We start from the raw sequence: 27,637 nt of genomic DNA on the forward strand, positions 1-27,637 counted from the left end.
AAGGAAGTATTTTAGGAATGACATAGCCAAAATATAGAGATTCCAAATCAAAGATACTGAAGAAAGAGTTTAAATCCCAAAGGTCCACAGTCAGGATCACCTCTACGATAAATGAAGGGAACTCTTGGAATATAATATTCCAAAATTAAAAAGTCATAGACTTAACCAAAAATCATTTACCCTGAAAAGTTGGATATTATCCTACAGGGGAAAAAATGGGAGGATTTTCAGGCATTTCTGATGAAAAGACTCCAACTGAGCAGAAACTTTGAACTGCAAACACAAGATTCAGATGAAACCTAGATAAAATTAGGATGGACTATATGTTGTACTAACATTTTCATGGGGGAGAAATGATAAATATCTCTTCAGAATCTTAACATCTTCAAAGGATGTTAAAGGAGTTGAATAAGACAAATAGAAGACCTGGGAGGTGGGTTGGTTTTGTCCTGAAAGTTTTAAGAGGGGTAAGAAAAAGGAGTGTAAAAGGAAAATACTAGTGTAAAAAGAAGGAAGAAAAGGCTGGAGCTTACTGTTTTTCATAATTGGGGTATATGAGAAGAATAAATAAAATTGAAGGAAGGAATTGAAGGATGGCAACAGATGAACCTCTTATCTGACCTGAATGAAAGAGGGCCAAACACACACACACACACACACACACATCCATCAGATGCCACAAGGAAAGAGTAGAAAATAGTGGGAGGGGAGAGTGTTAATAAGGAGGAGAATACTGGGGAGGGAATAGTTACAAAATGAACTTCAGCTTTGGAGGGTAAAGCTGGAAGGGGGGAAATTAAAAGAAAAAGGAAAAGGTAAGAACCAGTGTTCAGGGTCTGAGCAAGGGGAAGAGAAGAGGAAGATCAGTGAAAGGGAAGCAGATCAGTTTAGTTATATACAACTGGTTTAGTCCACATTCCTTCTTTTTCATTACCTCCCTCTTTGTAAAAGGCAATAAGTTACCTTTTAGAGAAAACAGTTTAATAGGTTATGAAGAAAGAAAATAAAAATTAGCAATCATAGCAATGAATGTGAGTGGAGTGAATTCTGATATCCAAAATGTTTGAAAATTTACTCAATGATATAAGAACAACATTGCCCAGTAGATAGTCAAAGAATATGAAGTCAGTTCTCAAAAAGTGAAACTTGAGCTATCAGCAGCCAGATGAAAATATGCTCCAAATAACAGTAAGAGAAATGTGAACTAAAACAATTCTTAGGTTCTTTACCCCTATCAGATTGGCAAGGATGACTAAAAAGGAAAATGAAAATTGTTAGAGAGGCACAGGCACACTAATGCATTGATGGTGAGGTTGTAAATTTGTTCTTCCAATGGAAATAATTTTGGAATTGTTCCCAAAAGTCATTAAATAACACATATATTTTGGTTCAGCAATACTTTCACTAGGCTTGTACTTGTAAGAGATGAAAGAGAAAGGTAAAGGACCTAAATATACGTAAGTATAGCAGCACTTTTAGTCATATCAAAGAATTATAAACTAAGTTGGGAAATGGCTGAACAAATTATGGCATATGAATATTATCTTTGCTGTAAAAAATGACCAAAGAGATCATTTCAGATCATCCTGTAAAGATTTATATGAACTAATGTGGACCAAAGTGAGTGGAACCAGGAAAACAATTTATACAATAACTACAACATTGTAAAGAAAAGCAGCTTTCAAAGACTTAAGAAATCTCCTGAAAGCAATGACCAAACGTGACTCCAGATGACCTGTCTTGCAGTTTGTTACCAATCTCTTGACTGAGAGGTGAGGGACTGGAGGTGCATAAAGAAACATTTCTGGATGAAGCCAATGTGTGGATTTATTTTCCTTGACTGGTTATGTCACAGGGTTCTTTAAAAATTTTTTTTAAATTGAGGGTTGTGGGGAATTGGGGGCAACCTTAGGGGCTAGCAATAATAATAGTTAAAAAAAGAAGGGAAAAAAAAAGAGGACCATTGTATTTTTTTTAAAAATTCCCAGAACAGAAGGAAGCACAGATAAGCAGAACAGCTTTGAAAGTATCTTTTTTTTTTTTTTAAGTAAAGCAAGTTATATGAGATAAGAGATTTTTGGTTTCATATATGATCCTTTTTTTTTGTTGTTCTACTTCATATGTAGAAATGCTCATTTTTTGTTAACATTCAGAATTTTAAAAATAATTCCTATATACCACCCATGGCACTAGTATCTACTTGTATACTGTCTTACTTACTAGATTTGTAAGCTTCTTGAAGATAGAATCTCATATCCATTCTTGTATCTCCCACAAGATGTTGCATATAGTAGATGCTGAATACATATTTATTAATGAATTTTTTTATAGGTGCACTTCTCTGGAAGATTGAACAGAAATCTAACAAGGCATTTGCCTGTGGGAAAGTAACTATCAAAGGAAAGCGGCATTGGTATGAGGCACTGCCACAAGCTGTCTTTGTAGCTTTAAGTGATGACACTGCTTGGATTATTAGGACTAATGGAGATTTGTACTTACAAACAGGTAATTAATTCACTTTGGCATTGAATCATCTTCACTTACTGATAGTACTCTTAGATTAAACCAAAATGTTGAAGGCTGCAGGAGCATAGTTCTTCAGCTAAGATTTTAGAGGATCAGTTTCAGTCATGATGTTTTTATATTTTCTTTTTGTGATATATCGGTAGCTTAATGCTGTTGATTCTTATTCCATTTCTATGCCTGAAACATATTTCTTCCTCAGTTTTAGAGAAGATCTTAGATACTATCTAGAGCAGCTCTCTTGAGGAAACCAGTGCCCAGAACAATTAAGTATTTTACCCCAGGTTCCGTAGGTTAACGTAGTAACATAGTAGGGCTAGGATTTGAACCCAGGTCCTCTGGCTCCAAATCCAGGATGCTTTCTACTACACTGTGCTGCCTGTCAAATCCTCATTTTCTTGAAGTCCTTTTCAGGTGCCATCTGTCTCTTGAAGCCTTCCCTGTCCCTTTTTTACCCAGATGAAAGTCATTTTGACCAGCTCAAATTATCTTAGAATATTTTATCTGGATTCCTTCTTTGCCTCTATTACATTCTACTTCACACTATACTTATTTGTCACTACATGTTATTTCCTCCTTCCTTATCCCCTTGTAATTTTGTAAGCCTCTTTAATGAAGGAACTATTTTGTTTTGTTCTTTGTATCCCTAGCACCTGGCACAGCTTCATGCATATAAGTGTTTGTTGAACTAAGTTGAATTTGCAAATTGTTTAGGTTAATTTAAAGTGTTTCTTCTTACAACAAATCCAGTGCAGATCATTTATACTGCCTTGCCAAATCTAAATAGAGACAATTGAAGTGAAATTAATAATAAAATAATTTTCCCATCCTAGGGCCTACATTAAGCGTACTAAATGTTCTATTTCATGTTCAGAAAACCCGAAGGGAAGTTACTTCTAATAAGTAACAATTCACCTGGCCCTGGGAAACCTTTAACGTTTGGAGGACATGCAATGGGGCTTGTTTATTAGGAGTAAACAGTAATGAAATTCATATATGTACTATTAACAACAACTGAAATATTGTTCTATAATAATAACTTCATTTATCAATCTCTGGGTTGGATTATGGGAAGAAGTACCACTTGGCTTGCCCTAATGGACTTGTGTAAATGACATCTGACTAAATTCCTGAGTCTATGAGAATAATTTAATCACTTGGATTTTCAACAAATAATAGTTGATTCCCAGTTTGTTCCCAATGAGCAAGACTTTTTTCAATTTTGGCATTAGAAATGAGTCTCTGTAGAGAGCATCTAGATCAGATGTCAGCAACTTTTCAAAAACATAATATGCTAAGGTTCTGACCTTTGTTTTTCTGACATAAGGTTGTTGAGGTCAAGGTGTTGATAACTGAATAGGATTTCTTAAGAGAATAGGCAGCCTAGCAAGAGCCAGAATTGTCCTTCAGTGTAAATAAGAGTAGGAAGTCTCTATGTGGTACGCATTAAAGGGCACCAGAAAAGACTTCCAACCACTCTTAAAAATGTCACCTATCACACTTACTAGATATCTTTACTTTGTCATGCTTCTGGAAATTACATTAATTTGGAATTAATTTGGTCCGTCAAATATTTAAGTGCCCACTATACGCCAGGCACTGCTAAATGCAAAAACAGTCTCTACTTTCAAGTAGCTCGGAGTCTAATGGGGAAAACAATACATAAACTGCTACATATAAACAACACGTAAACATATAAATTGAAGATAATTTCAGGGAAAAGGCAATAACATTAAGGGTGATTGGGAAAAGCAGTAACTTTAAGGGTGACCAGGAAAGGCTTCTTTCAGAAGGTAAGCTTTTAGCTAAGACTGGAAGGAAGACAGAGAAGGAGCCAGGAGGTAGAGATGAAGAGGGACAGCATTCTAGCCACGGGAGACAGTAAAAAATGCCCGGAGTGGGCAGATGGAGTGTCTTATTAGAGGAGCAACAAGGAAGGATAGTGCAAATATAGATATTCCTGGTTCTTTAACAACTTAGTGTAAATTAGTGAGACTTTTTCCATGTAGTAGAAAGAACACTGGTTTGGGGTCTGGGAGGTTTGAATCCTTGCTCTGCTGTTTACCTGTCTGACACGATGCAAGCCTCTTAACTTCTCTGGCCCTTAGTTTTTACATACGTAAAATGAAGGAAAAGAAAATTCTAGAGCCTGGGTATGGAAGAGTGTGCAGCTTGGTAGTATCAGTAAGGTTATATGTGATTGCCTGGGAAGCAAGTTCAAGTAGGGCATTGTCATGGTCTGAAGCCAGAGAGTATATAGTTTTTTTTTTAAAAAAGTATTAATTATAGAGTTCTGCCTGCTATCAGGAAAGCCTCACCTGAATTCATTAATACTTTCCTTATGATTGGGAGGTGGCACAATATAGTAGAAACAGAATTAAATGAGGAGTCAGACTGGGACTTAAGTTCCAATTTTGCTGTGTAATTTATTAGCTTTGTGACTTTGTGCAATCACCTTCTTGGAATTTACAGTACATTAGAGGCGATAACATTTGTTATGTTGTACTATCTTGTGCCAGTGGACACACAGATAAATATAATTAGTATGTGATAAGTACTTAAGGAGAAGTATAAAGTGCTATCAGATTGAAGAAGAAACTTTTTCCCACTGAAGGAATAAGGGAAGGCTTTGTGGAGGAGGTGGCATTTGAGCTAAGTCTTCAAAAATGTGTAGGGTATCAGCTGATGAAAATGAGAGGGCATTTCAGGAGTAGGATATCAGTGTGATCAAAGGCACAGGCAGGAAAATGTGGGCCATATTTGGGGAAAAGTGAATAATTAAGTTTGACTAAAGTATAAAGTGAGTGATGAGATGTAGGATAAGAAAAGTCCAGGAAGACATAGTATAGCCTCCTTTATGGAAAGGCTTGGGTGCCAGAATAAGGAGTCTAGGAGAACATGGAAGATTGTTGAAGGCTTCTGGGCAAAGGAAGAACTGTATCAGAGAGGCATAGTAGTGTGTAGAGTATTGAAGTGATACAGGAGAGACATAATAAGTAAGCTATAGGTATAAATGAGAAATTAAAAATGTAGTGATTCTTTAGGGCTTTATATCTTTGTCTTACTTAAAGGTTTGAGTGTGGATCGTCCTTGTGCCAGAGCTGTGAAGATTGACTGCCCATATCCTCTGTCCCAGATCACATCTCGAAACAATGTGGTATGGGCATTGACTGAACAAAGGGCACTTCTGTATCGAGAGGGAGTGAGCAGCTTCTGTCCAGAAGGGGAACAATGGAAATGTGACATTATAAGGTAATAAGACATTGTTAAGGAAATCCTTTAAAAAATTGGATTGCCGAATAGAAGAGTGTTGTGTACTCATGTATAATCCAGTGTATTGAAACAGCTTTTTGTCTGAGATGCTGTATGATAAGCTTTGATGGAGATAATTTCTTTATTCAGAGTCTGACTTCTTTTTATTCTCAAAGATTTCTTTTTCCACATTTAGGAAAACTGAGGGGAATCCACATTAGCCTACTACCAGAGTTTCAGTTTTCATCTAATTCTGTTAAAATTAGACTTTATACTTGATACTTAATTAATACTCAGAATATTTCTTATTGTTTGTACCAAGTAAGGTTGCTGGTATGAAAGTGTTCATAGTTCTGAGAAAAAATAGACAAAGATGTTGGTTTGAACAGCCCTAGAATGCTGAATTATCTTTTTTTTTTTCTGAGTTGTTATAATGTGGTACAAAAGAGTAAGAACTTAGGGAGCCTTTGCTGCTTTTCTGTCACATCGCCACCCTTCCTCTTGCTCCCCTTTTGTACATTGAAGTCAAACTCTGGTTCCTCTTCAGGTCATGGAGGTGACTTAGGTTCTCAGAGCCATCTGTTCTGCTGCATGATGGTAGAGTACAAATCCCCAAACTCCTCACTTCTTTGGAGGTTGATTGTTAGGTACTTAAGGGTAGGACTATGCCTTGGTCATTTTATTCAGTGGACATTTAATTATTGAATGGCAAATATTGGAAATTTAAATATGTAATCTAGTTATTTACTTTTTTCTTCAACTTTTAATGCCTGCAGTGAAAGGCAAGCTTTGGAACCTGTGTGTATAACTCTTGGAGATCAACAAACCATATGGGCTTTGGACATCCATGGAAATCTATGGTTCAGAACTGGTGTTGTTTCCAAGAAACCTCAAGGAGATGATGACCATTGGTGGCAAGTAGGCATTCAGCTATCAGTAAGGGCCACTGTCCATCCATAGGTAGTCTCAGGAGATTCCAAGATCTCTCTCTCTCTCTCTCCCTTTCTCTCTCCATGTTAAAAGCATCATAGCATTTTCATCATTGAAAAGATAGCTTGGAAATCCTACTTTAATTAAATAGAGCAGGCTTTATTTTTCTTATTTAGAAATGTGCCAGTATGTGTAATACTAACAAAAATAAACCTAGCAACAGCAGTTTGAACATCTAGCTAATGATGTTGTTTATATCTGTGGAAATGTATTAAGGGAAAGAACAGTAGATGTATATATAGTGCCAAACCACAATTAAAGTTCATGTGTCTTTACTTATTTAAAAGATTTGTTTGAAATTTATTAAGTAAAGGCAATTTCAGGGAATAACTAATTTTTTTCTTTCAAATATTCCCAGAAATTGATATATTTTGAGCATGTAACAGGGGATGATACATCTTAAAACAGTCTTTTCATATGGCTATCCCAGTGATTTCTTGTGTGTCTTAGCCCTAAAATAACTAACAGTTTACCCTCAAAGGAAATTGTGTTACTTTCCCTTCTTTCCACTTCCACCTCCACACAGATACATGCTTTAGCAGCTTTCACTGTTGATGTAATTTTGTTGCCAATCACCAAGGATCTACTGTAAAGGTTAATAAAGGATGACACTGAAAAAAGTTTTGGAATATGTCATATTTTGAGGTTCAAGTTTTTTCAGTATTACCTCAGACTTGTATTTACACAGGCAGTCATACTGCTTATTTTTTAAGTGGTTGTAGGTCTTTTATATGAGCAACGCCCTTTTTTGGTCTTAGTTTCCTTGTATGTCAAATAAGGAGGATTGGACAAAGTGACGCTTATCGTCTGTGCCCCCCCCAAATGTATGACAGTGAGAATGTGGAAAGAGAACTCATGTTTGGTTTTTAATAAAGATTAAACTCTCTTTTGCTGAGTCAGAAAAATAAAGGTTTTTCTGTTTTTTTAAATCTGTATTTTATGATTTAAATAAAAACGTGTGTGGGCAAAACATTCTGGAGTATCAAGAGTGTCTACTATATAATATTATCTGCTTATGTATTTTATCAAGCACTCATTTTTTACTGATTAAGGTATGCAACCTCAATGACTCTTTGTATAATTTGTTATTTTCTGGTCAAACCTTACTAGAAATGACCAATTTGAAAAGAAGTTTTACTAAATGCTGCAGTGATTCTCTTCACTTTCATTCTTGGCTAGGATACCAGATACCTTCTAGCCAAACTGACCAATTTGTTGTTTTTCAAATTTATTATTCTGTCTCCCACTTCCATGCCTTTTTACAGTCTTTCCCCTTCATGCATGGAACACACTCCCTCCTTACCTCTTCTACATCTAGAAGGAATCTGTAGCTTCTTTCAGGGCTCAGTTCATGTGTCTTTTCTTATCCCCATAGTTTTTAGTACTTTCTCCTTCCTCAAATGATTGTGAATGAACTTATCTATTTACATGTTATTTTTTCCCCTGTAGAAAGAACATCAAATAATAGAAGGCAGGGACTGATTTTCTTTTTTGTTTTTGTATTCCCAACACCTAGCACATATTTATCTATAACAGGTGTTTAATAAATGCTTTTTGGATTGGATTAAATAGACTAGCATAGTGAGTCTCATACTTTTTGTTCTTGGGTCCTATTTACACTCTTAAAAATGATTGAGATGCGTTCTCCTCCTTACCCCCCCCCCAAAAAAAAAGCTTTTGCTTTATGTGTGTTCTACCTATAGATACTTATATTCAAAATTCAGCATCTTAGTATTGTTATAAAAATAGTTTTGACTTTGCAATCTCCCTGAAAGAGTCTCATGAACCCTTAGAAGTCTCTGGACCACACTTTGAGAACCTAGGGGCTTAGGAGGTAAGCATTTGACACAGGTCATTAAGGGAATTTGAAAATAGAAATTCAGAGAGATGGCTGTAGAGTAGGAACTATCCATAGAACTAGCAAGTATACAAATGAGTTCATGGCCGTCATATTCTCTGGTGTTCTCTCTAGGTAAGCATCACAGATTATGTGGTGTTTGACCAGTGCAGCCTATTCCAGACAATAATTCATGCCACACACACAGTGGCAACAGCTGCGCAGGCTCCTGTGGAGAAGGTGGCAGACAAACTTCGAATGGCATTTTGGTCACAGCAGCTTCAGTGTCAGCCGAGCCTGCTTGGTGTCAACAATAGTGGTGTTTGGATCTCATCAGGCAAGAATGAATTCCATGTAGCAAAAGGAAGTCTAGTAGGTTAGTGGATTTTTTTATTCCTGTTGTTCTTAAGAGGTAACCTCATTCTAAAAGTAAATGCTGAAAGATAAGCTTTAAACCTTCAAATGAAAAAGATACATGGTTTAAAGATACTGGTTTGAGTACAGATTAATAGAAAGGAGTCTTAAAGTTATATGATTACTTTCCATTTTTTTAAATCTGACATTACTTTTGTTAGAAACACTAGTGTCTGGATGGTAAGTGATGAATTCCTATCACAAATGTATTATGATATGTTATGAATAGAGTAGCTGTAAGTGACCATTATATAAATTTTATATTTACATGGAAAAAAAACTCACCCAGACTTCAAACTTTATAAGATCTTAATGAGGTGGAATATTGTATCTCCCTGAGATAAAAATCCTACCACTGCTTAAAATGGAATAATTGTAAAGGCTCTTCAGAGAGCTTTATAATTAAAATGTAGTCAGTTCATTTTCTGTGAATAAATTGCCTACTTTGTGAATTTTTCATAGTACTGAACTCAACTGCTACCTCTGTCTTCTACCTTGTTCTGAAAAAAGATGAGTTCATATACATCTTTGTGTGTATCTGTCTTGACAACATTCTCAAGCAAAACAGACATAAAGCTTGAGATCCATTCTTCTGTATTAACTAGGTAATCCACACCTGACTGTGAGAGGATTTGGTTAATTAAAAGTCACATAAGAAGGAACCAAAATGATTAATTCTCTTAATTGTTTCCAGGGACATATTGGAATAATGTTGTTCCACGTGGTACTGCTTCAGCAACAAAATGGGTGTTTGTGTTGGCTTCTGCTGCTCCTACTAAAGAAGGTTGGTCAGTTTTTATTTAATTAAGACATTTAATGCATAGGTCAGTTGTATAAATGAGTTCAAGCCAAATTGTATTATTGTTTTCTACTTGATAGTGAATGGTGTCATCTTGTAGGCATCTCAGACACATATACAGATATGATAATGCAGTTTTCAAAGTATTATTAGCCATTGCCATGAACAAAATAGTACCAGCCACATGAAGCAATTTAGACTGGGTTATCCAAGGGAGCTAGTGCTAGAGAAAACATCAATCTTCCTAAAGTATGTTTATATCTAAAAACATAGTACTTTTATCCCTAATACAGGGATAGACAGAATTTGTCTGAAGTAAGCATCAGATGATTTTCAATGGCACACAAAAATACCCCTTAGTAAAATTGAGGAGTAGGTGATTTTTGTCCTTCCCAAGTCGTTTTTTGTACCACTTTTTCGCCTCCTAGCAACCTGTAACACTTACCCTTAGGCATCCAGTGCCTTTATTTTCCCTCTGGTTATCCAAATCCCGTCCCTTTGTCACCTCTACTCAGACCAGTCTGCCTAGAAATGTCCTTTACATTCTTCTGCCCTCTGAAATTTCTTTATCGTATCATAATCTCCTATCCTGTCTCATTTTCTTTCTTATTCCTAAACCTCTTCTCTGTCATCAGAATGACCTTCAGTCTCTCACCCTTCCTGTTCTATCGTCCATTATTCTTGCTGTGCTGCACTTTCTTTCCTTCACAGTCTTGACTCTATGATTAGTTCATCTGTATACTATCTTCTGCCCTTCGGTCTCTTGATCCCTTGTTCTATTCTTATGCCTTAATATATTCCAACCCTTGATTACCACACCCTAGCCCGTATCTGCTTTCTCTACTCTTACTCAGTTGCTATTGAAAATTGTAACAGGAAACCCCCCATTAAAAAAAACAAAAAACAAAACCATGTTCTCTGCTCTCAGGTGGATCCTCATTGCTGTACTGTAATACTTAAGTTCTTCCCAGATTGACTTTATCATAATATTCACAGTGGGTTATCCTCAAGATAGCAGCTCCACTTCTTCCTTCCTCTCAGCAAGAACTGATAAAATAGAGGCTATTTGCTTTGAGTGTGTTCTTTGTTCCACATAAACTTTTCAAAACTCTTCTGCTTGAACTCCTGGTTTGCTCCAATCTCAGAGAAAGGTGGCCTTTCATTTTGGCAAAGCCAGCCTCTCTTCTTTACTTGTGCCTTTGATCCCATTGCCTCCTATCTTTTTGTGTAACTTTTCTTTCTGTCTGGCTGTCAAATCTTTATTCTCTTCTTGTCCACTGTTTTCTCCCTACTGCCTACCAATATCTCCAGGTCTCCCCCATTATTAAAATACCTATACTTCATCCTTTTTAGCTGTTGCTCTATATCTTCCCTTTATATTTTTCTGCCCAAATCTTAGAAAGAGCTGTTTTCCTCTTGTTACTTCCACTTATTTTCTTGCCCATTGTTTTTTTAATGATGAACTTAATAACTAATAAACATGAAAATTTTAATATACAAAAAATAAAGAATGTATGTGAAACTGAACTTCTCTTAGGTCTGATTTTTTTTAAAGATGTCTATTAAATTTAACTGGAAATGACAAAATTGCTGTTTGTGTCACCTAAATTTCTCTTAATTTTATTTTTTGTAATTATTAAATGTTTTATTGATGTTCTTTCCCTTCCTTCCTCTCTCCTTCCCTCCCTTCTTTCCTTCTTCCCTTCCTTCCTCCCTTTCTTCCTTCCTCCTTTCCCTTTCTTTCCCTCTCCTTAACTACCCACTAACACATCTTTCTTACCCCAAATAAAAAAGTTCCTCTTGAAACAAATAAGTTTATTCAAGCAAACAGTTCTTCACACTGGCCATTTGTGAAAATGTATGTCTTATTCTGTACTCTAGTCCGTCATCTTCCTTTCAAGAGATAGCTGGCATGCTTTATTATCAATCTTCTGAAGCTGTGATTAGTTACTGCATTGATTAAAATTGTGATCAAAGTTATTTTATGTTACATCATTGTGGTCATAAAAATTGTTCTCCTGATGTATCCCTCTCTATTAGTTCTTGTAAGGCTTTATCTTTTTTCTCTGAATATCATATTTATCATTTCTTATTGTGTATATTCAATATTTCTTATTGTGCATAGCTTTCCACTCAAAACCATTTATTCATCTTTTTTCTAATTGATAGGGACCCACTTTGTTTCCAAATCTATGATACAGTGAAAAGTACTGTTATAAATATTTTTGTATTAATGGGTCCTTTTCCTCTGTCTTTGATTTTTTTGTGGTATATGCCCCGACTCAGTTCTCAGCCCCTTTCAATCTAGCTTTCAACTCTAATACTGGACTGAAACTGCTCTTTCTAGGATTACCAGTGATCTTTTGACTGCTAACTTCTTTGGCTCTTTTGACTCTGACTCTGGCCTTATTTGAGTTAATCATTTTGTGTCATTTGACACCATCAGTTACCTCTCTTCTTGAATAGTATCTCCTCCTGTGTCTTTTATGATGCTGTTCACTCTTAGTTTTTTTCCTCCCTGTGTGACCACCTCTTATCAACCTTCTCTAAAGGATTGTCATTCATTTCCTACTCCCTAAGCATTGGTGGCCCCAATGCCCTTTCTTGGTACCTTTTCATTCTACACAGAGTCTCTCAATGGTTTTAAAAATTTTTATAAATTCATTTCTTACTGTTAAATAGTTTACTAATCCTCTCTTTAAAAACCTTGCTGTGACTTTCCAGTGATCCCTTTGCCTATAATAGAATCCTCCCTTGTAGTAAAGACATACAACTAAGCAAAACAAATCAGCACATTAGCTGTTCCTGAATGTGAATAACTTATTTTACACTTTTAGTCTGACACCTCTCTCCTGAGAATGAGGGGCGTACCTTACCAACATTCTTTTGAGCTTATGATTGGGCACTTCATTGTTTAGAATTCTCAAGTCTTTTGATGTTTTATGAATTATATATATTATGATGTGTTGTATTATATGACATTATTATATCTTCATATTATTGTGTTCATCATGTGAGTTGTTTTTCTGGTTCTTTTCTTACTTCACTCTGCATCAGTTCATACCAATCTTTCTAAGTTTATGGAACATTACACTTCTCTGTCCAGTTGCTTTGGGGTCTGACTTACCTGGTGTTTTCCTTTGATTAATTTTTCTAGTTTTTAATCAATACCAAATAGTTTTGATGATTACTGCTTTATAAAAGTATAGTTTGAAATTTGAACAGGCACTGCTTTCTTTTGGAATTTGTAACAGTGCATAACACAGTGCTTTACAAATAGTAGGTGCTTAATAAGTGTTAATAAAATTGAATTGAATTGAACTGTATTTTTAGGGTTTTGTTTATGCTAAAAGGTAAAAGAAATGTAAACAAGTTTGTAGAAAATAAAATTTATTACCCAGTAGGAAATGGCTGCGCATGTAAACAGGAAATTCTCTAAAGAGAAAGCATAAGTTGTCAAGAACCCCTGAAAAGCTTTGTTTTTTAATAAACAGAGAAATGCAAATCAAAGCAGCTGTTAAGATACCACCTCATGCCCATTAAGTTGGCAAAGGTAGTTAAGACTAATAAAGTTCAAGGCTAGTTGGACTGTGCAAAGAAAGGATCTTTATTCCAGTTGTAATTGAGCTGTGAATTGGTGCAGTCTTTTTGGAAAGCAATATGATATTATCCAAAATGAGCTACAAAACTGTATGTACCCTGTCAGCAATGTTAAAGATGTCAAACAAAAATAGTCCTGGCTCCAGTAGCTGTCATAGTAAAATCATAAAGAACCTGTGTGTCCAACAGTTAGGAAATGACTGAACAATGTAGTATGTAAATGTAATGAGATATCATTACATCATAATACAAAGAAATAAGGGGAGAATGATATGAAATGAAGAAGGTAGAACCAAAAGAAAATATATTCTAAAAATAAGAACAGCAACAAAATCTAGGAAAACTGGAAGGAAGAAAACTCTAAACAGGAAACGGAAATAAACAGGATAATTTAGTAACTCATTTTGATAGAGGTGAATATAGAGAGCCAGTCTCAGAGCCAAGAAGACCTGGGTTCAATTCTGCGTCTGACACACGTGTCTGTGTGAAACCTTGAGGAAAGCATGTGGCCTCTCAGGACTCCCAAGACTGAGTTGAAGAAGAGGTGCTAACATGCATTGGTATAGGTCCTTATCAGAGAGTTTACCATACCATTGAAATGCTAGGCTTAAAGTTAATATGCACATTTTAATAAACTCTAATAAAGGAAGTTTTTCATGTACAGTGTTAAAAATATTCTTGTTTGTGTATTTGAATATTTTTTTTTTTGGCTAGGCAATGGTGTTAAGTGACTTGCCCATCGTCACACAGCTAGTAAGTGCTGAGGCTGGATTTGAACTCAGATCCTCCTGAATCCAGGGCCAGTGCTCTATCCACTGCACCACCTAGCTGCCCCTTAATATGTTTGATGATTACTAAGTTTATAAAAAGAAATTTTTAAAAGAATAGGGTCATCATTTTGGCGCTCTACTTCTTAAATATTGCCAAACTTTTTATCTGAAGTGGAAATTGAATGTTTTTTTCATCTTAATAGGAAAATTAAGTTACGTGAAGAAAGGCAATCCTGTATTAATGAATGTCAGTAACCAAAGCACTGGTTCAGAGCTTTCCAATGCTTAAGGCTATAAAGTTAGCTGAGATTTGTAGCCAAAAGAAAATTGCTTCAGTCCTTTTCATTGTGCTTTTTCAGCAATTCAATTAACATTAAATACTTCCTGAGTCCCAAACTCTGTTAGTTGCTTGGGGAGGACAAAAATTTAGATAAGATACTGTTTTTACTCTTAATAAAGTTTACTGTCTGGTGGAGAATAGAACATGTACACAAATTACTGTAATTCATTCGTTAACTCATTCATTCAATGAATATTTATTAAGTGAATATAATGTCCAGAGCACTGTACTTGGGGAGGGAAGGAAGGAGAAAGGGAAAGAATAAGCATTTATATAGTACCAACTTTGTGCCAGGCACTAGGCTAAGCACTTTTTAAAAAATATTATCTCATTTGAGCCTCACAATAGCCCTGTGAAGTAAATGCTATTATCCCCATTTTACAGTTGAGGAAACTGAGGCAAACAGTTTAAGTTACTTGTCTGTTCCTTTGCAGAGGTGGGAGTTCCACAGGTACACTGCATATATTTTTAGATTTTATTTGCTATATTGATTGGTTTTGCTGATTTCTTTCTCCTATTCTTTTTTCTTTTAAAAAAATCATTTGTTAGGGGCAGCTAGGTGGTGCAGTGGATAGAGCTCTGGCCTTGGAGTCAGGAGGATCTGAGTTCAGATCCAGCCTCAGACACTTGACACTTACTATCTGTGTGATCCTGGGCAAGTCGCTTAACCCCAGTTGCCTCAAAAAAAAAAAATAAAGATTTGTTACATGGGGTGACTTTCTGGAAGATGGTAGACAGAACGATATTGGGTAAATTTTGGTGGTATAAAAAATCAAAAGATATCAACAAAATGTATTTTAAAAAATATATCAGTCCCTGTCCCCATGGCATCAAGTATTGAGTTGTAAGACACATACACAAGTAATTAGAATACAAGATAAGGCATAATAAGTTCGTTGGAAAAGTGCAAAAAAACCCCAAAACCCCAAACCCTCTAAAACGTAAAGGGTAAAAAGGCCTTGTTTTTTGTTACTTCTGTTACCCCTCATTCTAACTGTGTTGACAGCATTGTTTCAAATGAACTTTGTATCTGAGTTTGAGTTAGCTAACCAGTAGAAGCATGATAAGCAATAGAAGTCACCAGCAAACTTGCATTTTAGTCAATAGCTATACAGTTTTGGTAGTTAGTTTGCTTGACATATGCATAAAATTAAAATGCTGCCTTGCTCTACATTTAGGCCCGATGACTCACTTGTGAATGGAGCTTAACAACAAATGTGGATATTTTTTTTTCACAGGAAGCTTTTTGTGGTTGTGCCAGAGTGCCAAGGATCTGTTTTGTGTGAGTGACCAGAATCCGCAATTCCGTCCTTCTACAGTTCAGCTTCCTCCTGATACTGAAATGATAGCATACTCTGCCTGCCAAGATGCCATATGGGGCTTAGATAGCTTTGGACAAGTGTTTATCAGAACACTGTCCAAAAGTTGCCCAACAGGAATGCATTGGATGAGGCTGGACCTTTCTCAGCTAGGTATGACTATTGAGTTATCTTTCTTTAAATTATGATTTAAGTCACCTACCATGATGTAGACACAATATGATGCAGAGGAAAGAATGCTGAATTTGGAATCAGGACATCTAGGCTTAAAATTTGGCTCTGAAACTTCCTAGCTAAGTGACCACAGGCAAGTTACTTCATGTTATTTGTTTAAAAAAAAAAAGTAGTCACATTTGTACCAACCTGCTTGATTGGGTGGTTTTGGGTAAAACACTTTATAAAACCTTAAAATGTTAAACAAATGTCTTTGTTATTATTATAACTTTCCTGGATAAATCATATTAGCAAGTATTTATTAAACACTTTGTGCCACTTACTGTGTAAAGTGGTAAAAAACAAAGGAAAGCAAAAAACACAGTTCCTATCCTCTAATGGGGGAAACATGTAAATAACTAGCCACATACAAGGTATATTCAGATTAATTGGATGGTAGTCTCAGAAGAGAAGGCACAAGCAGCATGAGAGACCAGGAAGGGCCTCTCTCAGAAGGTAAAATTGGAACTGAAGCCAGGCAAACTAAGAGGCAGAGGTGAGGGAAGGAAAGCTTTCCAAGCATGAAAGATGGCCAGGGTAAAGGCACAGAGGTGGGAGATGATGAAGTGTCTTAAGTGAGGAGCAGCAAGGAGGCCAGTGTAGTTGGAACATAGAGTGCATGGAGGGCAGTAAAATGTAGGAAGGCGAGAAAGATGAAAGGGACCAGATTGTAGAGGATAAGACTTAATATATAATCTTGGGGGTCATAAAGAACCACCAGAGTTTATTGATTAGAGAGGTATAACATGGTTAGACCCATGCTTTAGGACAATCATTTTGACAGCTGGGTGGAGGATAGACTGGAATGGGAAGAGACATGAGGCAGGGAGGACAATGGAGGCTATTGCAATATTCCAAGTGTGAGAGGTGATAAGGGCCTGTAGTGGGGAATGGGCAGTGTAAGTGGAGAGAAATGGACTATGTGAGAGATGTTGTAAAGGTAGAAACAACAACACTTAACAACAGATTGGATATGGGGGTGAGTGCACTTGAGAAGTTGAGGAGGACACAGGTTGTGAGCCTGATGAGGGTGGTGCCTCAGTCGTAATAGGGAAGATAGGAAGAGAAAAGGATTTAAGGGGAGAGAGAGTTCTGGTTTTGGAGTTTGAGATGCCTGTGGGACATCCACTCTGAGATGTAAAAAAGGCACTTCAGTTTAAGGCAATAAAGGCCATTCAAGCTCAGGGGTGAGACTAGGACTTAAAAATCTTCTGTATAGAGGTAAACCTATGGGAGCTGATGAGATGACCAAATGAGATACCATACAACAAAAAGAGAAAAGCACGCCAGACTGAGCTTTGGGAGGCACTCATGGTATAACATGGTTGAAGAACCAGCAGAGGAGACTGAGAAGGAATGGTCAAATAGACTTCCTTATTTCACCTTATAGTCTAGTCCCAATGTGAAGACTGACAAAAATTCACTTTATAAAGTTGCTTTACTTCTGTGAAATTTCTCCTGAAAGTTTCTAAATTTCTTAATAGTAAACATTTATTAAATGCTCTGTCTGTATCTTCGTATGTCTGTCTGTCTTGTGTTCCCCATTATAGCCCTTCATATACTTGAAGACCCCTGATTCTTCTCTTTTCCCGTCTAAATACCTCCATTTCCTTCAAGTGATCTCTTTGCCATCCCAGTTTCCCTCCTTTAGATGCTTTCTAGATTACAAGTAACCTTTCTAAACTATTTTGCCCAGAACTAAACAGAATAATATAAAGATGGTCTGATAAGAGCAAACAATGGGTGAAGATTTTTAAGCAGAAGAATATGTTAAAATTGTGCATTAGGAAGTTAAGGTCCAAACTAGTCTAGTCTTTAAGGTTCTTTACAATATGACTGTTACCTGTCTTTCCAAACTTATTTCCTATTACTCTTCTACATGTGCCTTATATTTCAGTCAAACTGAACTACTTATTGTTTAACAAAAGTGCCCAAGATTTTCCAGCCTTATTGCCTTTTGTTCGTGCTATATACCCCCTACCTGGAAGGCCTTTCCTCACTTCTTGTTGACAACCTTGCCTTTTAAAAATTCTACTCATCCTTCATGGCCTAGCTCAAATACCACCTCCTTTGTGAAGTCTTCCCAGTACCAGCTCCATAGTATCTCTCTTATCCATCCTATTCTCTCCACTCAAATAGACATCAGCCTCTTGCCTGGGCTATTGCAATAGCCTCCTAATTGGTCTCCCTGCCTCAAGTCTCTCTTCCCTCTCCAAGCTGACCTCCATATAGCTGCTAAAGTGATATTCCTGAAGCACAGATCTGATCATGTTACTCCCCCACTCAAAAAGTTCAGTAACTCCTTATTGCCAACACAGGCATTAAGTTGGCAAACCTTGTCATTACTATTTCTACAACATTTCTGCAATTGTCTCGTTTTCTCCACTCAGACAGCCACAACTCTAGGCCCTCATACCCCTCACCTAGACAATTACAGTAGCCTCCAGTAGTTCATCTGACCCAATCTGATCTATCTGCACTGCTGCTAAAGTAATTTTCCTAACATGCAAGTAAGACTCTTGCTGCTTCCATCATCAAAAAAATCTCCAGTGGCTTCCCATTGCCAGTTGGTTCAAATATAAAGTCCTCTGTTTGACTATTTTTATTATTTTTTTTTAAATTATTAGCTTGACAGAAATTAACAAACATGAACTTTCCACATACAAAGAACAGATAAAGAGAATTGTATATGAAACTGGGAATCTATATTTATATACAACTTGTTTTTATAAGTATATAACAAATTCAACACTAATTCTGAAACTGCCCTGCTTCTTTGTATGTCCCTCTGAACTTTCTTCTGTGCATTTAAAATGTTTCATTAATATTCATTTTTCTTTTCTTTGTTATTGCTAATCACTATTCCTTGCTCCCTCTGTAACTCTCACCTCTCCCCCCAAAGTAAAAGTCCTTTCCAGTAACAATAGTCATTAGTCATCAAGAATCATCAAAACAAATACACACAAAATAGATATTTTACTCTGCACCTTTAGTCCATCACCTTCAAATCAAGAGGTGGTAAACAGGATTCGGAATCAGTCTTCTGAGTTAGTCATTGCATTGTTTATACAATTTTTTTTTTTGATGAGGCAATTGGGATTAAGTGATTTGCCCAGGGTCACACAGTTAATAAGTGACAAGTGTCTCAGGTTGGATTTGAACTCAGATCCTCCTGACTCCAAGGCCAGAGCTTTATCCACTGAGCCACATAGCTGCCACTATGGTCATTGCATTGTTAAGAGTTCCAAAGTTTTTCAGAGTTGTTTTCCTTTATTACAATGTTGCTGTCATTGTATAAATTGTTTTCCTGGTTCTGCTTACTTTATTTTGCATCATTTCATACAAGTCTTCCCAGGTTTTTCTGGATCTGTTGCAGTGTTCATTTCTTTTCTTTCCTTCCTTCCTTCCTTTCTTTCTTGTGCCCTTTGCTATTTTAAAAAATATTTTATTCTGAATTTGACAGTCATTAATAATTTCATTATACAAAGGACAGAAAAAAATAGTATTGTATGTGAAACTATGAACACGTCATATAGCTTATTTTAAACAAATATAAATCATTAATATGGTAACAGCACTGTCTTTTCTGTATCCCTTTCTGAACTTCCTTCTGCTCTTTGCTGTGTATTTTAAAAAATATTTCACTGACACTCTTTTTCTTCTTTTTTAAATATCAGTGTCACTGTGTATCACTTGCCTCTATATTGCTGTCTCTCTCACCAAATCAAAATTCTCCCCCTTGTAACAAATAATTATAGTCAGCCAAAATATATTTGTGTTATAATGTCTAAATAGTATATAGTTATAGTGTCTAAATAGCTATAGTGTCTAAAAACATATGTCTCATTCTGTACCTGTAGTCAAGCACTTCTCCACCAAGTGGTGGGAAGCATGTTTCATCATTGTCCTGGACTCCTGATTGGTCACTGAAGAGAGTTCTTAAATCTTTCAAAACTATCCTTTACAGTGTTGTTATCATTATAGAAATTGTTCTCCTGGTTATGCTTATTTCATCATCAGTTCATACTTTTGTATCGCTTCATACAATTTTTCCTAGGTTTCTCTGAATTTGTCCCTTTTGTTATTTATTAGGGCTCAATAATAGTCCAATACATTCATATACCATAATTTGTTAAGCTGTCACCTACTTGATGGTCATTTGCTTTGTTTTTTGTTCTTTGCTACTTCAAAAAGTGTTGCTATAAATATTTTTATATACGTAGGGCCTTTCATGTCTTTGAGATACATGCCTAGTGGTGGTATAGTTGTTTCAGAGGGTATGCACAATTTATTAACTTTTGTGGTATTCTGAAGTGGCTGGACTAATTTATAGCTCAACCAGCAGTTCACTAGGGTGCCTGTCCTTCCATAGTCCTCTCCAGTGATTGTCATTTTTTTTTGTCGTCTGACCATTTGTTGTGGGGTGGAAGCTCAAAGATGTTTTAATTTTCATTTCTCTTTTTATTAGTCATTTGGAGCATTTTTTCATAAGGTGGTTGATAGCAAGTATTTCTGAGAATTGCTTTTTCATTTGCTTTGACCATTTATCTCTTGGGCAATGGTTCTTGTTCTTATGTATTTGAATCACTCTCTGTCTTTGAAGTGCCTTCATGACCAGACTTCAACCTACCTTTCATGCCTTCTTAAACATTTTTCACCTTCCTACACTGTACATGCCAGACAGACTAACGTTGTTACTGCTTCTCACACGTGATACTTCATATCCTGTCTCCCTTTCTTTGCACTGGCTGTCACCTTTTGCCTGGAGTACACTTCCTTCTCGCCCGTATGTCTTAGAATCATGTTTCCTTCAAAACTCAGTGCATATGACACCTTCTACATTAAGTCTTTTCTCATTCCCAGCTACTAGTGCCCTCTATCAATTTTGGAGATAGGTATATTTGTACATATTTTCTCTCCAATAGAATATGAGCTCCTTGAAAGTAGGGACTGTTTCATTTTTATCTTTATCCAGGGCTTAAGTACCAGTGCCTAACACATAGGATGCATTTAATAAATGTTTGGTTGGTTAATTTAAATGAAAGGTGATGAGGTATCAAGAAAGTTTTCATGGAGGAGATAGTATTTGAGTTGAGCTTTTTATGGAATTGGTAGAGATTGAACAGCAAAATGGAACACATGAGTAAAAAATATGTAGATAAATATAGGTAAGGCATGTGGCCCATTCAGGGGACAGAGAGTAGACCAGTTTGACTGGAGTTAAGTAAATTTTGTAGGGAGTAATTTGGGAAGAAACTGAAAAAGAGGAGGGTGCCATATTGTAGAGTATCTTGAATGCCAGGCAGAAGAGTTTGAACTTTAATGTAAAGGCAGTAGGGAACCACTGAAAGTTGTATGACCAGAGCTGTATGTAAGAGAGGTTATTTTGGTATTGGTTTAAAGGACAGATTGGAGTATGGAGATGCAAAGAGCTATTATGAGTTAGGTTGTACTGAGGACCTGAGTTAGGGTGGTAGCAATAGGAATAGGTTAAAAAAGTTGTTCAAGTAAGTTTTATGGATGCCTTCTTTTTAATGTCATTTTAAAATAAATATTTTCTTAAAAAGTTTAAACATCAAATATTTTTAATCCTTTTACCTTCCCCCATCTCCTAATTTATTCCTTCCCTGTGAACAGATGAAAATAGTTAGGCAAAACCAACTGAACACTGAAATGTGTCTGATAGTATACAGGATATTCTGCAATTAACTATATGCCTTTTACTTCTTCCCTTCCCTGAAAGAAGGCAAGTGATTGCTCATCTGTTTGGGGGTTTAGGATTGATTATTACAGTTACTTAATATTCAGCTTAATTTTAGTAATCTTTTAATTTGCATTGTTGTAGTCATTGTATATTGATTGTTTTCCTGGTTCTTTTTTTTCCACTTTGCATCATTTCATAGAAGTTTTCCTATGTTTCTCTGAATTGCTCAGGTTCAATGTTTTCTTTTGATGTAGTTGTATTCTACTACATTTGTATACCACAGATTATTTAGCCAGATAAGTATCAAATCTTCATTAATTAAATAATTCTGACATATATTATCAGTCTGTTACACATGAAAACAGTTTCACAAATGTTTAAGAAATGAATGATAAAAAAACTGTTGGATACAAATAGAATAAAGAATGGAATAGTAGTACAAGTGTGGAAAATACAGGAATCATAGCTACTCACATTTTTTTTAACACTTTAGAATTTGCAATGCAATTTTCTACATTTTTTCAATTGATCCTCACATTGACTCTATGATGTAAGAGGAGCAGAGATGTTAATCTCCATTTTATGGATGAGAAAACAGCCTCAGAATAGTTTGTAACTTTCTCAGGATTACATAGCTAATAAGTGTCAGAACCTGTTATCCAATGGAGACCTTATCCTGGTCTCACAAAAAATCATGGTTAAGTAAGGGAAATAGAGAATATATGCAAATACAATTGGCTAAAATGCAAAGCAGAATGAGATGAGTCATTGAAAAGGTACAGTGTGGTATGAGAGTTCAAAGGAGAGAGGTCAGTTCTTACTGGGGTTTATCAAACTTCACCTCACCTTACAAAGAATTCTGTTCAAGGCCCACTGGGGGTCACTCCTGAGCTTATTTTAAGGTTCTGAAAGAAGCAAGTAGCAGACTTGATATTTGAACTCAAGTCCTCTGACTCCAAATTTGGTTCTCTTTCCACTACTCTTGTTCTTAGGATACCTCTTTATTTTTTAAAAAGCTCCTGTGTTTTTGCTCATTTTTTCCACTATACCGAACAGGAAAATAGGCCTTTTGGTTTGCTTTTCGTCAGGACCAGATGTTCCCCAATCTTTTCTCTTCATGTTCTTGGCACTGCTCCCTTATTGGCCTTTGCCAGCCTCAAACAAGGAGGCTAAGGCCCTTGTGGCAAGAGAATAATCATGTGGAAAGTTGTGCCAGCCTCAGTTCAGTGGAGAATTAAGCTACCCACCCCATAGTTCCCCCTACCCCCCACCTCATCCCAGTACACACATAGAAGCTGCCTCATTCCTTGATGCTAAAGCAGATACCTCATCTCTGAAGTCTGGCATCCCACTTGATAATCAGAGCAAATGGGGTATTTCTGTGGAAGGAAAGTCTCACTTCTTTGGAATACTATTATGTTTATATTCTTAAGTACATTAGGTCTTTAATCTGATCTTCTAATAGTAATATTTATGTGTTATCTTGGTTCTGCTGCTGATTTAGTTTTTAGGTAGACTTTTTCAGTAAATCTGTCTTCATTTCAACAACACTTTCCTGATCATCTGCTATTTTCCTAGCATTGTACAAGGAGCTATGGAAAAAAAGAAAACAGTATCTGTCCTCAAGGAGTCCATAGTGTGATTGAATATATCGCTTACACCTTTGAAACAAGATAAAAGGAGGCAGTATATAATTAATCTTGTGCTGGAATAGGTAGCTTAGTCGCTGTGGTAAGAGACTAGGAATGCAAGAGATCCTTCAGCCTGTAATCAACCTCACAGCGTTCTCAGTACAATGACACATTCTTCTTTAGCAGCACCTATCAAGCTTAATATATACTTCAAAATCATTACAATTTATCAGAAGACCAATGTTATATTAGTCATCATGATCATACCTTACATTAATGTGGTACAAGTAGTAGTATCTCTATCATGTAGATGAAGACACTGATCCTTGGAGAAATAAAGTACATAGTGATGTGACAAGTCATTGAGTCAGTATTTGAGCAAAGGTCTTAGGGCTTCATGCTCATTGTTCTTTTTGTTATATCAGAGACTTTATCATTACAGGTAAAAACATTTTAAGAAAAAAGTTTTCATACCACCATCATTTCCAAATATACTCCTCCCCTCTCCTCTTCCACCGCAGAACCATCCTTTATAACAAGCAAAAACCAGTTAAAACCAAATTACACAGTACTAGGTTTTGATGACATAATTCTTCCCTGTACCTCCTCTAGCCCTCAAGAAGTAGAAAGTATTTCATTATCTCTCTGCCATCTGGAACTAATATTTTATTCTAATATTGCAACTAATTCATTGCATTTAATCTGTATTCAAGCTGTTGTTTAATGTTATTTTCACTTATGTATGTAGTCATTGTGTACTTTGCTTTCTTGGTTTTGCATTCTTCACTCTACATCAATATACAGATCTCATATTTCTCCAAATTTCTTGTATTGCCTATGGTGTAATAAATCTTTGTAGTTGTAAGTGAAAAAAAAAATTATGGTTACCAGTAAGTTGTAAACTCCTTGAAGACAAAAGTAGAATGTTTGATCTGAAAGGCAATGTGGTATATAGTGGAAAGAATGCTGGATTTGGTAGGAGGAAACTGGAATAAAACTCTTAACCCTTAATAGATAGATAACCCTGGGCAAATCTTTTTACCTCACAAAGTCTTAATTTCCTTGTCTGTAAAATTGAGATAAAACTTGAACTCTACTTAGCTCACATGGTTGTTGTGAGGAAAATGCTTTGTAAACTTTAAAATATTACCTTATTATTATGAACTTGAGCAAATTTGCAGAAAACCAAGAAACCAATAAATGCTAAATTCTTATAAAGTAGGTCACACCAAATTAGTTCTTGCTAATAATACAAGCAAATATTTTTAGGACAGTATATAGTGAAGAAGAATTCCTGAATTCAGAGTCAGTTGATCTGGGTTCAAGTTCTGACTGCTTTGCTTACCACTTATGTGTCTCTGGACAAATTTCTCCACCTCTCAGCCTCTTTCCTCATGTGTAAAATTGAGGTAACAATCAATAGAGATAACGTATATAAAGTACTTTGTATCTGCAAAGTACTAAATTAATGTGAATTATATATGAGAAACTGAAATTTGATGTCAAGTCAAAATGAAAAAGGTAGATTTTATTTTGCTTTGGGAAGAATGTTTTAAAAGTAAAACTACACATAAACTTTTGATTTAATGAAAATTGATCAATTGAGTTGGCAGAAGTTACTGTCTGACTACATGTAATATTTTTTTCCTCTCTTGGATATATTTTCTCTTTGAACAATTTCAGTAGTAGTCTCTATGACATTTTTGATTAGATAACTTCAAGTATCAGATTTCTCAAATAGAATAAGATACATGATCTTCATAACATAAGATGAAACAAATATTCTTTACCATTGTTTCTCTTTTGCTGTAACACTGTTTGGAAGCTCATTTTCTTTCAAAGTGTTCCTGCTTTGAAAATGCAAAATAAAAAACACATCCTCCTCTTGATGTAAATAATACCAAGCAATGATATGCAATTCTGTATTTGATTGCACTGAAGCATGTTAAGGTCAGATCACTTTAACAGCTGGGACATCATGTCCCAGGAGCGTGTAATGTGATGTAACTGTGATGCACAGTTAAAGGGGGTCTTAAATTCTATAATCACATTAGCTAAATGTCAAAGGAGGAACATAATTTTGACATTTGGTTGTTCCTTTCTTATTCCCCAAAATAACACAGTATTCAAAAAGAGTTATAAAGATTGAGAAATCATAGCATTCCCCTTTTTAATATAACCACATTTTAGCATTACTAATAATAGCTTTATTTTGTGGGTTGCCATGGCCAAAATAATTCATTACCTAGTGGTCAGCCTTCTGGTAATGAGCCTCTTTCAGCTAGGTTTGTCTATGCAAAGCAGACACAGTCAGTTGCCAGGCCCACATTCTATGCCATTCAAGTATGGCTCAGCTTGCTAGAGCTTGTACTCCACTGGCATTGCCTTTGAGAACCTAGGGTCACTTCCACTTGGTATGAGGCATTAGAGTAGGATGTTATGGAATAATGGGCCATGTTATTCAAAGGACAATGAAAAGCCTCATGGTCTGAATAAATGACTATGACATGATCAACAATGAAATTTATAAAAGAAGCAGCAGAAGAGGGTATCTTCAAAGGGGATGTATGATCAGAAGAGGAGGTGAGCTGGTCATGTAGTGAGAATGAAGGCTAACTGATGGTCCTGCCTGGGTGCTGCATTGCTGCCTATGTAATGGCAAGAGATAGAAGGGAAGCTCCTGGCATGGAGATAGAAGGGAAGCTCCTGGCATGTTGGATGCACCCCTGGGGGAGATTTACAGGAAGCCATACACACAAGTCACACAGGATGAGAAAGCTAAGGCTAAGATTGTGATCTGCACCATGAGAGGGAATACACATCACTGGAATCATAGATCCCTCAAAATATCATTAATAGCTTCCTCTGTGACTGACAAAATAGAGGACCAGACATTTTCTTCAGTTTTCATGACCTTCCAAAACTCTCCAAAATAAGAATTATTCACAAGAGGTAAAATAATTGTAGCTCTCCCCATAGGCTAAGACACCAAGAACTCTAAAGAGGTAACACCTGATGAATTAACAACAGAAAAGGCTGATTCCTAAGGCCTAATGTACTCACTCAGTGCACTCTCTCCCACCACCCCTCCTGCTCTGGCAAGATAATATCCATGAATTTGTTGTCTGAGATCCACTCAGCAGTTCTGTTGCAGTTGCTGTAGCAGTCTCTGCCAAAACAGCCTCCTCCCTGTCCCACCCCAGGCCTCACTTCACCATTCTGTTGTAATAAGCAACAGAGCTCAATTCTCCCCTAAAGGTTCTCCTCAGGAGGTGAAGATATAGGAAAGTGGAAGGTTGCTCTGTCTGGGGTGGCAGTATACTGCACCCCAGTATTACTTAGCCATAGAACTAAAGAACAGAAGGATAAGGGCAGGATGCCAGCATGTATTTGGGGCTCCCCTACACCTGAAGAAAAGGGTACTAACATCCAGCTGGAGCCACTTCTTTCACCACAGAAGTCACTTGGGAAAGGTACTGAAGCCCAAATTAATTCCTCAGCATGAGAAAAGACTGAAACAGCTTTAAGATCTAGCTCTTGGGGGATCCACCACCAGAGGGGAAGGATTCAGAAAGCAACTGGAATTGAAATTACCAAATTTCTCAGAATGAAAACTCAGCTGAAAACCTTGAGCACAAGCAGATAAATCAACAGAGAAGATATTAAGAACAGAAGGAAAGATGGGACCTCTAATGAGTCCAAACATCTCAGAATAAATGTTGTAAGACAAAGGAAAATGAATCAATACCTGATGAGGCAAAGGAACTCTTGCATTCCCAAGAGAGCATGGAACCACACACAGCAGGATGTTTCTGAATGTTTCAAGAGAGAAATAAGAATTGTGAAAGTAGGAGTTATGTCCTTCACAACAGAAATAATTTGAAGAACAGAAAAACTTGAATTCATAGTGGCAAGCCTCTCCGAAGAATCGAAAGAGAGATCATGTGATAAAGAAAAGAAAAAGCAATACTGAACACATGATCTCTACACAAACAGAAAGAACATTTTTATCTTGCAATTAGAATGTTTAGAAACAATTTAAGCATCATCGGTCTTTCAGAAAAACGCAAGTCAAAAAACCTGAAAAACATAATGTAAGAACTACAAGAAAACTGCCTAAAATGTGTGAACAAAGAAAACCAGTGCCAATCAAAAGAATCCACAGATTGCTTATGGGAAAACAAAAACAAAAAACCCAAAAAAATCCAAGTCATAGTGGTTAAATTAACAATTCCAGTGACATAT

General features: G+C 36.3%; 1 protein-coding gene across 3 annotated transcripts in view; it reads left to right on the forward strand.

Annotated features, from left to right (window-relative positions):
• The window catches only part of TECPR2 (tectonin beta-propeller repeat containing 2), a 145,532-nt gene that overhangs the window by 60,659 nt on the left and 57,236 nt on the right, over positions 1 to 27,637 (forward strand). The window contains exons 11-16 of one of the 3 annotated variants that reach the window (XM_027849260.1): positions 2,332 to 2,505; positions 5,568 to 5,775; positions 6,552 to 6,693; positions 8,738 to 8,978; positions 9,711 to 9,800; positions 15,764 to 15,997. In XM_027849260.1, the coding sequence (XP_027705061.1) occupies positions 2,332 to 2,505; positions 5,568 to 5,775; positions 6,552 to 6,693; positions 8,738 to 8,978; positions 9,711 to 9,800; positions 15,764 to 15,997 (1,089 nt within the window). Of the gene's footprint in view, positions 1 to 2,331; positions 2,506 to 5,567; positions 5,776 to 6,551; positions 6,712 to 8,737; positions 8,979 to 9,710; positions 9,801 to 15,763; positions 15,998 to 27,637 lie in introns of all 3 variants that reach the window. The other 2 variants (XM_027849262.1, XM_027849263.1) reach the window with 2 other exon arrangements.

The sequence above is a fragment of the Vombatus ursinus genome, unplaced genomic scaffold, assembly GCF_900497805.2.
Source record: "Vombatus ursinus unplaced genomic scaffold, bare-nosed wombat genome assembly UNPS02007284.1, whole genome shotgun sequence".
Lineage (NCBI taxonomy): Eukaryota > Metazoa > Chordata > Mammalia > Diprotodontia > Vombatidae > Vombatus > Vombatus ursinus.